Source organism: Protomyctophum parallelum (assembly GCF_964188405.1).
Source record: "Protomyctophum parallelum genome assembly, chromosome: 13".
NCBI lineage: Eukaryota > Metazoa > Chordata > Actinopteri > Myctophiformes > Myctophidae > Protomyctophum > Protomyctophum parallelum.
In genome coordinates, this window is record NC_139708.1 from 43887783 (window position 1) to 43901034 (window position 13252).

Sequence of the window (13252 nt, forward strand, 5' to 3'; positions counted from 1 at the left end):
ATAAGGCCGTTATGGAATAGGGAAACGTAAAGCGTTAGGTTACAAGTTACTGCAAATAGTAGTTACGTTATGTAACGTAACGCGATGTAAGGGCGTTAGTCACAACACTGACCATAACCACTTACATATAAGTATCACAGCTATTTTATATTTGCACATAATGTCTATAAATCTCTTCTCCAAAGATAGCCGATCTGCAGCTTGTAGATGAGCTATTTTTGGAGAACAGATCTAAATGATGGTTACCAATCTGGGAAGACAAGAAAAGAACGGATGATCTTCTACATTATTGTTACTATTAAATGGTGTAGTGTAGAATAGATTAGTATACAGGCTATACAAGTACAAGCACAGCTCTCAGGCAGGTCTGACTGCAGTGCACACTGCAGTCAGATTAACACATTGTTTACTGTCCATATTCCTCTATAAACGGACTGTTTCCAATTGCTCTTTTTTTTAATTACTTTTGTACAGCCTATGTGCAATGATTAGCGCTGTGCTGCGCAGCAGGTGGAATCAATCTAAACGAGCAATTATCTGACATTCAGAGGTGTTGCGCACCAGCGAATATATATATATATATATATATTCAATCTCCAAAGTCAAACTCATAAGTTCACAATGTATCATGCCGCCCCTCGTTGTGAGCTTTAAAGTAGGCATAAACTAGCTGGCAGCACTGCTCTGCAGCCTCTGCTGATTAAATTGTTATGACCTAGATATGTCATATGCGCATCTGACTGGCAAGATAATTAGTTATTTGGCAACACCTGTGTGAAATACCAATAGTATTCTAAGACTCTTAGGGCTGTATTTTGCGTGTCTTAAGTACCAGGTCTTATTACCTAACTTGAGTAAACTAAAGACCTGGAGGCGTGATCAATGCCATTTGGCTATTCTGAGTGGCCAAAGAGCATCACGCCTCCAGGTCTTTAGTTTACTCAAGTTAGGTAATAAGACCTGGTACTTAAGACACGCAAAATACAGCCCTAAGTCTTAGAATAAGCTTTTTTCTTTGGGTGGCCATCTACAGGCCGGCCATGTGTACTACAGCTTTCCCTTGAATCCGGAGCAGTTTACCGGTCTCGTGTATACAGCATACATAATTAACATAACCGCAATGTAGACACAGGAAAGTTTTATATCGTTTATAAACTTGCACTGGGAACAGCCCGAGCCGTCCTCGTGTGGCAAAGGGCCTGCAGTGTACAACTAGGTAACCAATGAATAATGGTGTAATAATGAACATGAATGTGTGTTGGTTATGTAACCGTGTGGGTGTGTTTTGCTCTCTCTCTCTCTCCAGAAAAAGAGGAGGAGAGTGTGGTTGGAGTGCGAGGAATGCGGTCGGCGGTTCAGCCGCGCCTCCCTTCTCAAGGCCCACCGGCAGACGCACGGCGGCGGCGGCGGGGGGGACGGCGGCGTCGGCATTGAAACCTCGGCCCCCCCCTCCCCCCTCACGCACCACCACCACCACGTTGCCGCGCCGACGGCGGTCTCGTCGCAGCCGGGGCTGCGCTGCTCCGAGTGCGGCAAGCGCTTCTCCTCGGCCTCCCGTCTGCACAGCCACCTGCACTCCCATCACCCCGGGAAGCGACCCTGAACGCACCCATCACCACCGGGAAACGACCCTGAACGCACCCATCACCCCCGGGAAACGACCCTGAACGCACCGACGCAACGCACCGCAGCACAGAACCAACTCCAGTACAACGACAGAAACGGAACGTATACACAAAACCCGGGTGACTTTGACGAAGAAGACAAAAATGAAACCGACTTCAGCGAAACACAGAAACGGAACACACCGGCAGGATTTAAACCTCAACAGAGCTGAACCGGCAGGTCGGCAGAACAGATTACTCGGAACAAGAATGCAGTTGAACCGGTTGTAGAGACGGAACAGAATCGGAACCCGAGGATCAGAACTCGGTGCACACACGAGAAACAGGCCCATATATGGGCCATACAGAACAGGCAGAAAACCCCCTATGGGTCATACAGAACAGGCAGGAAACCCCATATCTTGGGTCATACAGAACAGGCAGAAAACCCCATATCTTGGGTCATACAGAACAGGCAGGAAACCCCATATGGGTCATACAGAACAGGCAGGAAACCCCATATCTTGGGTCATACAGAACAGTTAGGAAACCCCCTATGGGTCATACAGAACAGGCAGAAAACCCCATATCTTGGGTCATACAGAACAGTTAGGAAACCCCCTATGGGTCATACAGAACAGGCAGAAAACCCCATATCTTGGGCCATACAGAACAGAACCAGACCTAGTCCAGACGGAACTGAACTGGGACCAGAACAGAGGAACACCGCATAGACCAGAATGCAGTGGAACTGCACCCGACCACACAGTACAGAATTAAAAACGAAGCGGAAATCTTAAAAGGATCAGGACCAAGACCCGGCAGCACACGTTGACAGGGAACGCAACTAATTGGAAGAGAAAACAAGGGACATCAAACGGAACGGAACCGTGCGGAAACCGGGAAAACAAACATCGGAATGATCTCTCACAAGACGGAGAACTCGGTGCTTCGTTCCCACACCGCGGAAGCAAATCAGGTTAACTCATCGGAAAACACTGGACTGGACAAGAAGAACCGAACCGAGTCAGAATTAGAAGTTGAACAGAATTAGATTAGTCCTTAGTCAAAAATAGACACCAAATAGAGACTTTTCTCAAGCGACAGTTTTATAGCGGACACCTGCAGCCTGAAAGTAATGCAGTCCAAGATGGCACTGTTCAGCTCAGAGCACAAGGCTTCTTTTGGGTTCAATGCAAAGCCTCATTGAGATGGAACCAGAATATGGATCCACAAAACGAACCAATCGGATCGAGGGCCTGAAACGGGATCACCCGAAGGCCTAGAAAAAAAAGACAGAAGCGGAATGAGTGAGACGACTTGAGACTGAGCCAACAAACGGAACCGCTTCCTAGTAGAATACAAAGGAACCCGAGGAATTAACCCATTCTGAACGGGCACCCATTTTGGTGTCAGCATCATGTTATGCTTTAGCTATTTAAAAATAGCAGATCTACAAGCTCATATCGCGCCACCGAGTGGCGCGATACGAGCTTGTAGGTCTGCTATTTTTGAAAAATCGAAGAACGACTTTTTTTTTTTTAGAATCTGATCTCAGGTCAGAATGGGTTCATCAGACCAGTGTGTGTCCGGCGGAAACCTCGTATGAATCTGATCTCAGGACAGAATGGGTTAACACAGGGCGGGTCGGAGGTCAACATATCGGTCCGCACGGCAGCAGCAGCATCCAGCCATATAACTGGACTGGTCTGACCGAGCAGCTCCAGAGATCCCCAGGGAACCAAAGGAATCAACAGAGCAGAACTCTGTTAGTTTTTAAAAGAAAAGGGACAGCAAATCGTTCCACGGAACCAAAAGGAGAAAAAGAAATACCACGGAAAAGAATGTGGAACCAGAACCTCACAGAACTCCAGGAAGGACAGAGAATGCAGCCCAAGCAGGGACCTGCAGTTTGGACCAGATCACTACCGCAGAACCACTGGAGGACAGGACGAACACAGAACCTGGACCACAGCGCGCCATTTAGCCTGACATGGGGGAACGCAACGCAACGCAACACAACAAGACTGGGCACAATATGATCATTAATTAATCCAATACAGGGAATTGAGCTGAACACTATACAGTTCAATCGAAGCCATTGACGTGAAACAAGACTTTATTTGGACGGACTTTTAAACAGGTGGCAAATACGAGACAGAAGTTAGACACAGACACACACAGCACGCAACACACACACACACACACACACACACACACACACATACATACACACACACACACACAGCCATACGCACATAGTCAGCCCTCTCTGGGCGGACTGGACTAATTACACCATCCTGCTGTACAGAACTGTTTTCACTCCTTTAAAATCTCCACTTGGATGTCAGTGCATCTCTACATCAACACAGTTCAACAAGGATGAGGGAGGGAAACTTAATACCAGCCAAATGCTACACCTCTCCACTACCAGTCACATACGAGGGAGAACAGACATGCATTTTTTGGATCTAAAAATCAAGTTGGCTGGTAGAACAATAAAAGCGGCTGGTGCATTTTGGGGGATGTAGCAGCAGGCTCTGTGGCCGGTGGATTTTCATTTCTTCCCTGCCCTGAGTTGTAGTTTTTTTTTCTTTCTTTTTTTTTAGTCTCTTTTAATTGTAAAATCTGTACAGCATGGACCTAGCAATGTAGTCAAAGTGGTCACTTACCAATAAAGTGACCTTGTTTATTTTCTACCAATTTCATTTTGACCTTATTTTTAAGTGGCCTTTATGATTTTCTCAAACGAACAGACTCTTATCTCTCTTTCTCTCTCTTTTCTTTTCTCTCTCTCTCTTTTTTTCTTTTTTTTTTTACATGTTTTGGATTAATGTCAAGTGCATTTTCTTCGTATTTTTACATTTGTGGAATGTCGTCGCGGGGATCTTTTATTATTTTTATGTGAGTTGTTTCACGTGGACGATGGGGCATCGTTTCCTCTCTGTGGACCGCCCCAGAGCCTTGTACAGACAAGAAAAAACACAAAAACACACACAAAAAAAAAACTGAACTGAACTGCTCAATGTGCATCTTCTCTGTGCATCAGTGGCGTTTTTAAGGATTCATTGAATGTGAACCTTTTTATTTTTTTTGTTGTAGACCGTTTCTACCTTTGCAATTTTATATTGTTGTATCACTTGAGAAAGGACTGATTAAAACGTTGAGTCTGGAGAAAGAGGGAGAATAACAAAATGGAACGAAAGAGAAAAAAGGAGAAGGACGCCCAGTATGAGCCAGGGTTTGGGGAGCGAGAGAAATGACAAGGCGGAAGGAAGACATTCTTTTGGTCTCCTCTTCGATGCACATCGCCGACCAGAATGATGGATTTTTCTTTTCTCTTCTACTTTTTATTCCTCTTTACCTTCACTTCGTCAGCCCACTATCAACTACTACCTGTCTCTCTCCCCTCAGTATTCTACTTTTCATCTCAACACGAATACCTCCTCCACACAAACACAGCTGTGTATCTTATCTTCTGTTACATTTAGAAGCCGGTTCGATTCCGCTAGTGGACGGTTGACGTGACAGAGGCGACCGTCAAGGCAGATAGCTAGTGGTGATGATATCATTAAACGTGGGACCACGCTCAACGGGTTGGTCTGGTTAAGGAGTTGAGATATTTGGAATGTAAACAATTATCCGATGCGGAAGCCAAAAGCGTCCTAATCCAGATCGAACTGCGTGACCAAGCGTTAGCTAGGCACTTAAACGCAATGCTTTTTCCCCCCCTCTCTTTATCAAGCATGGCTTCTTTCAGTGAGACACCAATGATGGACAGTAGTAGTCACATACTGTAGATTGACTTCACTCTGTCCTTGACAACCTGCTATCATCATAACTGCTTCTGTGTGTATATATATAGGCTTTAGGCAATTCCCATTTCCTCATTCACCCACAATTCCGGTACTCTTAAAGAGAATAGTCCCGAGGGCCAGGCAAACAGAAGCAAGTTTTGGGGATTTGGGAAGAGGATTTGGGAAGAGGAAATCCTCGGGGGAAGGATGATGACGATGCAAGACCTTTTTAGGTCACGTGACCCACAACCCAGGAAGTGCGGCAATGCTACCGTGGAAATGTAGGGTTGTTGTTGTTGTTCTGGGTGACTTCAGAGTCCTTTTGGGAACATTCTAGAGCCCGAGGCGGCGGCGGAGGTCCTCTCTGCTTCCCTGCCTTATTTGGGCCTTCCCTTCGACCTTCTGTTGAGGGAAGGGGCTTGGAACAGGATGGGGAGGGGCCATTCCAGAACGGGAAGGGTTCGAGGTGGGATTTGGTGAAATGGAAGTCTCTAAAGATGCTGACTAAATTATGTCATGCTGGTTTCTGTTGTTTTCCCACTGATGGAAAGCCTGCCTGTCTGTCACAGTCAGTCGATTTCTATTTCAAAGGCCTGCTATTTCATCCAGGCTCTATGATTTTATTTGTCTTTATATTGTATGTTTTGTATTGTGGTGTCTTCCTTGATATTCAAGATTTTGTGTGCCTCTTTGTAGACTCTTCTACAGCTTGTGGCAACACAAAACCATAGACTTGTAGCAAGCAGGCAAGCAATACTCTGTGTGTGTGTGCGTGCGCGCGCGTGTGTGTGTGTGTGTGTGTGTGTGTGTGTGTGTGTGTGTGTGTGTGTGTGCGCGTGTGTTTCGGAGAAGCACCCTGAGAGATGTAGGGAGGTGAGAGTGTGTTCCACTTGTGTAATCTCCCTCTGTACCCCACCAATGAGTCTCCTTAGAACCAATGAAGCTCACCGGCCAAAAGAGAGATTCTGTTAGCTATTGAAATAGCCACCTCTGCCCCTGTTTCACTGCATAGGAAACCCCATAGCCTCTCTACCTACCCACTGGTAGCGGGTAGTAAACCCCCACTGCTATACCCCCTGTTTCACTGCGTAGGAAACCCCACAGCCTCTACCTACCCACTGGTAGCGGGTAGTAAACCCCACTGCTATACCCCCCCGTTTCACTGCGTAGGAAACCCCACAGCCTCTACCTACCCACTGGTAGCGGGTAGTAAACCCCACTGCTATACCCCCCCGTTTCACTGCGTAGGAAACCCCACAGCTCGTCCCCAGACCATGGTTAACCCCCATGACGAAGTCGTTTATCTGGACCGTAGGTTTAACTTTGGTGTAATAATCAATGTCACCTTTACACCATGCCAATGCACTGTCTGGGTTGGGTTCTCAAACAAAAGCCAGTTTTCTTTTTCCTGGAACCAACCAGATACGATCATGCGTTATTGAATTGAATTCCACGAAGCAATGAATCATGTGGACGTGCAGGACTGAACCCAACCCTGGTAATTACGTCTGAGGAATCTCACTGAACCTGAACCTTCCTTTTATACATAGTTTAATGGCCCTATAAATTACACATACATTTGATAAGGTTGCGTATTTAATACACACACTGTCAAGGTCATTCAAAACTTTATGAAGGCATCCCAAACGAAACGTTTCAAAAGTCTCGAGATAAAGTAATTTTTTTGCGAAACAAAAGGACAATTATGCAATTGATGGTAGAATTGCCCATCTACATTAGTGTTTTCCATATCAACCCGGCAACATTGGCATTGTTGTATTCCTTATTTTAGTGATTGATATTATGTATCAATGATACCCTATTATTACCCTCGTATTTGTGGACTTCTGCAGCGGATAATGAAAGTGGTGTGAATTTGTGAAAATCATAAATAACCACAAAGGAAACAAGAAAAACAGACGACCAAAGGGGAGACAATTTCCCAACATTGTTTTCTTTGAAATACCCGAAGAGCTTTTGTGAAAGCCAGACGCATAGCGTGTATATGAGCTCCTGCTGTGTGTTGACAGCACTACCGTGGCACGCTCTGCTATCCGCTCTCCAAATATTGATGGTGTTTCTTAAGTCAATAATGATACACCGACCGGCAACATTTTGAGTCGGTGTAGCTCGGGATTTATAACTGGGGCAGGAAAAGAAAAATTGAAAATCAATGTGGATAATTTGCTAACATTTATTCATCCAGTAAAAGGTTTCTCGTTTCTCGAACACGCCGGTTATTATTCAGCATCGACCTAACATTCATATCGTTCCCACCTGGTGTTGAAGCCATGAGCTGCTGCTGCTATGCTGGAGCCAGTGTTGATATTGACAGCAGCATTTTGATTTTAGCTTTAGTCATAGTCTCTTGAATAGTCTTCATTTAGTTTTAGTCACCTGGAATGTTTTAGTGTTAGTCTAGTTTTAGTCGACTAAATGTCATAAGATTTTAGTCGACTAAATCTACACTTGATTTTGTCGACTAAAATGTATTTTGGCGGGCCTTGATGCCGTCGTAATGACTTTCACTTGCTGAAAATAGCCGATCTAGGATTAATCATTAAGGCCCAAAGTTCACTTTTATCCTGTCTCCTGATCTGTCTGTCTGTCTGTCTGTTTGTCTGTGTCTGTCTGTCTTTTTTGTCATAGTATTAGTTGACAAAATCAACACTGGCTGGAGCAGAGTAGTGCCTTGCTCAAGGGGACATTGCTAGTAATTTATCGTTACCCACTTTTCAATTTGACGTCCTCCTATTCTAGTGATTTATGTGATTAAGGGATGCCCTCACTCTCATTAGTCCACAGACGATTTGCCTACATTACACCTTGGGTTGCAAATTAGTGTTTTCTTCATTACCTAAAATCGTTTGCAGCTGTGGTTCTTGGTTGCGTTCAGGTCAGATATTACCATAGTATTACTTATGGTTGGTTACACATGGTCCTTTTTGGTACATTGCAGCACGTGGTTTGGGAAACAACACACAGTAGTTAAAAACAACAGAACATTGCACGTGATTTATACAATTGGCATTCCTCGGCTCTTGGTCGCCTCCAAGCACATCGGACAAGTATCGCCGGGCCAAAATGGACGACCTACGAGGTCACAACGTGTCATGTCGTATGTTTATTTTGGCCCCTCCCCTTCCTGTTAATGTTCGCCTGATTATGATGACATGCCCAAAATTGGAGCTCACCGTTGTCTCGTCTTGCTGTCTTTTTCAGTCAATTCCTTACATTTGATGCTGTAGGGCGCTACCTTTGAAATCGTAAACCTCAACTCAAATCTCTTCTCAATCTTCAGCACTACCAAACTGTCATCCCCCAGCTGCATTAGTGACGGTTCACTGCGTGACTGACCGTGACATTAACACCTGCCAGATGTATCGTGTGATTGCACCTCCCGATGAGTTTATCTATTCTACCGTACACCTTGGGCAGGCGTAGCGACGGTCTCTTCTCTTGTTTCTATGAAGTAATTTAGCTATATTAATATAATGATGAAGTTGCTGTCAGGAATTTGAGTTTGTCGTGGTAGCCTGCATCTCGTGCGATGCAAGAGAACTTTAGTTGTTGATTGTAATTGTGGTCGGTGCTGTGGCACGTCCTCCCGTGAAGTGTCATCGATGTGGTTTTAGCCCGGTGAACCAGTTGGTTCAGACTTTTTTTTAATTCTGTGTTCGGGTTACCAAGGAACTGGATACGGCCGTGTGGAATCATTCAGTTTCTTTTAGAAGACTTAATTGGCACGTTGAACTGCACCTCGCTGTGCCACCTCTAAACCAGTGGTTCTTTTATCCTCTGGTCTCCTCTAGTGTGGGCCATAGATTACTGGATATGTTCTCTTATGCCAGTAAGTTGCATTCACCTGATGTCTAAGGTCTATACACGGCCCCCCTGATTATAGACAGCTAGAATTAAACCCAATTAGGGTCACCTCCTGGACTGGAGTGGACACTGACTGGACAAGCTCCGCCGTCTAGAAGACAATAAGTGCTCTTTATTCTTGAGAAAATCACTGGCTTTCGGTACAGACACCACCTCACCTCTTCAATACAAATTCTGCATATGCCTGTAATTAAGCGAAGCCCGAGCAGTGCTGAATGACAAACATGTATAGGTGACATCCTGGTCTACCTTTCAATTAAAAAGGAAATTAATTTCGGGCAATGGGCAGATGTTGCGTCACCTTCTCGCGCGGCGTTTGCATTCACGCATTGGTGAAGCTAGGCTTTTTGCGCTCTCTCTTTAAATGTCAGTATTTTGTATGTTTTATTGCCTGAGTCAGAGGTGACTTGTATTTTTTGTAAATAACTTTGGCATCATTTTCTATGACTTTTGGGGAAACCGAAGGGTGGGATGAATAGGTGACATTTAGATAGATGGGATAAACAGAAAACACAACTGTCATCTTGACTTTTATTGAAATGCTCATATTGCTCTACAATACAATGCTTCAGCATGCACAATCGGCTGTTATCTCTGATTAGGTTGCTGGTTACTGTGAAAGGCAGAACGTCTTCGTAATGGAATGTTATAGAACTTTTTTTTTTAAAGAGTTGTGGAACTCATTTGTCTCTCTGTAGGGTCCAGTGATTCCATGTGTCCTTACTGGAACTGAACTTTGTCGCCAAGCAATATTAGATGAATCTCTGCTTCCTGGCTGTAGATGTTTGTTGCATGATAACATTTTAGCCTCTTATTCAACATTGTAGACCATGAGAAAGCACTCGCAAACTTACTGCGCCCCACTTTTATACTTGGCTGCATGCCCCGCTGTCGCGCGCCAAACACAGCAGATCTGCAAGCTCCACGACACGTCGCACCGCGGCACGTCGCGAGCTTGTAAATCGGCTCTTTCACGGGGCATTAGAGCCATGATGGATTGTATTAGGTAGGGGTGGGGGGGGGGCGTTCTGAGACACACAATGTTGGCTAAAACTCCATACAGTAAATGTGTGCACACACACACACATGTGCACACACCGCCTTTGGCGAGAAAATATCCATTTAATTCAAGAGTACCATGACCATCCCACACGGTAGTAGACCAAACCAGGGCTGCTCTACATCTGAGACTTCTTTACACACGATCAGACAATCTGGGAAAAACTACGAAAAGAAGAAAAACCTAACATTTGTTGATTCAACATGTTACACACCAGATTATCGTCCTCAAGATGCCTTAAAATAACGCACACAGCATATCTTGGCAGTGTCTGGTTTCGTTCACCGATGTTTCAAACCCCAACATTCAGCCGTCTGAACGCTTTACCCTGCTCCGACTGCAGCAACTATAAAATGTATTCCGCTTCAGTCTCTGCTTTGCATTATATGTGAATTACCCAACCGCTTTTCTGCAAATGCCAAGTGTGAACCTGCTTTTTTCTTTGGTTCCTTTTTTTAGTACTGTACTTGACTGTGTCTTTACTCCAATGTATTGCACTTTCCAACACTCTGTCAACTCTACCAATTCACACTATACCTCATGTTGTCGTTTTTTTTAAACGGTTCCTATTATGTGACACACAGACCTCATTACCTCAATAGTTCTTAAGTACTTGTTATTAGACTACCTGACATGTAGAGGTTATTTTTTTCTCTCTCTTCTTTTGTTTTCTTTGGACAGGCGGGTCTTGGCTTATATTATTATTACTACACACAAGTGACAAGGAAAGAAATCATATTTCAAAAGCATGTTGTTTTAACTGGTTTCAAAAGGCCCAAACGGTCTTGACTGTTGGAACACAGTCGGACAACAAATGAATGGGCTATAATACGGCATGCAAAGGACATTCAAAGGAATTTCAAACATGAGCAGATACTCCCCCGTGAACCACAGCAGTGTATGTTACCTGTTGTCAAAGTCCTCAATAAAAAAGAAAGCCATAATGAAGAGAAAAGCACTTGGCGAGAATCGTACAGTCACCAGAATCAAACGAGTAGTTTAGTGGGACACTAGACTATTTATATATTGGTAAGGAACGGGATCCAGCAACCAGCGGAAACGAGGTGATTGTCGTAGCAAACGATAACGAATTGTTACAGATGACTAACAGAGCCAATATCAATATTGTTTACATGTTTAAGTTTTTTGTGTAATCGAGCCTTAATTATACTTAGCACGTTGGTGAAATTAAGAACAGATTCTTCCTTCAAGTGAAGTAGTAGAAAAAAAAGGGAAATGACGATTGTTAAGTTGGAACAGAGCCATGAGTAATCAGTGAAGTTATACAGACAAACTACTACTACAAACTACACTGGAGAAACACATCATATGTATATGAAAACGATGTCTTTACATCCACTAAAAGTGTAGCTGAAGGGAGAAAAGATGGCGGAGTGGAGTGTGCTCCTTAATCCTGCTGAATCTGTATTGAATTAAACCAGGTGCTTTTCTATTCATGCACTCACCAGGAGGACGACGTGGAAGAAAAAACGGTCACGGAATGAATCACAAAAGCATGTGAACCCGACGAAGCTTCAGTGGTTCAAAACATCACCCGACTACACATCAAGATTTCCATGGTTATGTTTTATTTTATTTCTTTTTTGGCAGTTTTCCTGACAAGTGGTTGTGGTTCCCAGAGTATGTACGTGATATGGCGACTCCAGCCTCCTCAGTCAGAGGTTGGCTTCAAAATGATCAGATTAGGGATGATCTGTCTCACCTTGTGAAAATTACGAATGAGGGAATTAAAGGGATATGCAACAGTCATTTTTTTCTTTTCTTTTTTTCTTTTTCTGAAATATACCCTTTTTGTAATTCTTTCTTAAAACTAAGCTAGACCTGCCAAATTCTAAGGGCCTAGTTTTGTCTCTCTGGAACTCTGAATCTCTGATCAAGGCTGGGTCCATCCATTCTACTTTCCAGTCAGTCCATTACAGAAAATACACGGTAGAAGTACTTTCTGGATCTATGAGTCCCATAGTCAAATAATAAGAAAAAAATAAATATATATTTTTTTTAACGTTTTAACCTTTGACCCTTTTCTAACAGAAGTCACGTTGATCGTTAGTTTATTGCCAAACGCTTACACCAGAAGCAGCGTGACAAATGGACGCTCCTGCAAGTGTGAGCCACTCTTCTCACGGTGGAATTATTTTTGTTTACTCCCTCAGTATAGTTGCATGTCCAGAATGGACTATCTCAAATAGGAATGGTGTCCAGCCATGAGTCTCCTTCCCTTTGTACCGCCGCCCCATGTTGAGAACATGAGTGCAGTCTGAATGTCATTCATGCCAAGTTAAAACTGTCATGAAAATATGATTATTATGTAGGCAATGGTGATGTTTTTTTGTTTTGTTTTTTTGTTTTTCTTACCTGTTTTAGAAGTTGAGACTGGGTACTTTAAATGTTAGTCAAATAAAACCAATAAATGTTAACAACTTCCCAATTGTCTGGTTTCTATGTTATCTTGTGGCGTTGTGTTACTCTATTCTAAAAGCCTGCCTGGTACATACTCCTTTGAACCGAGTCTTTTTATGTGCGACCATTCCTTTTCACTGCACACTGACATTTAGCCATTTTTTATTCGTAACGCTTATATATAGCCATATAAGTAGCTGTAACCGTAAGAATAACACTTTCAGTCCATGCGGATACGGCTGTAGTACTCAATACTGGTCTCGGTCTTGACAACATTGGTGGTCTTCCCTCTGTCTCTGACCAAAAGGAAATCCTGATGAATCCACTTGGTTCAAAGTTGAGAGTTTCGCCTCAGTTATACTTAGCTGCGAGCGAGTGCCGTGCTCCGTGAACGGCATATCTACAAAATCCCAAAGCACACTTTTTCTGGAATTGGCTCACGGCACGCCAGTGTGTCTTGGCACACCGTTTGGGAACAAGTGCTC

General features: G+C 43.8%; 1 protein-coding gene across 1 annotated transcript in view; it reads left to right on the forward strand.

Annotated features, from left to right (window-relative positions):
• LOC310868701 (uncharacterized protein) overlaps positions 1-1603 on the forward strand; it is a gene marked incomplete at its 3' end in the record, with an annotated part of 54649 nt that extends 53046 nt beyond the window's left edge. Inside the window, exon 6 of the mRNA XM_083779158.1 lies at positions 1307-1603. Coding sequence (XP_083635284.1) covers positions 1307-1603 — 297 coding nt within the window. The remainder of the gene's footprint in view (positions 1-1306) is intronic.
• Positions 1604-13252: the final 11649 nt, after the last annotated feature.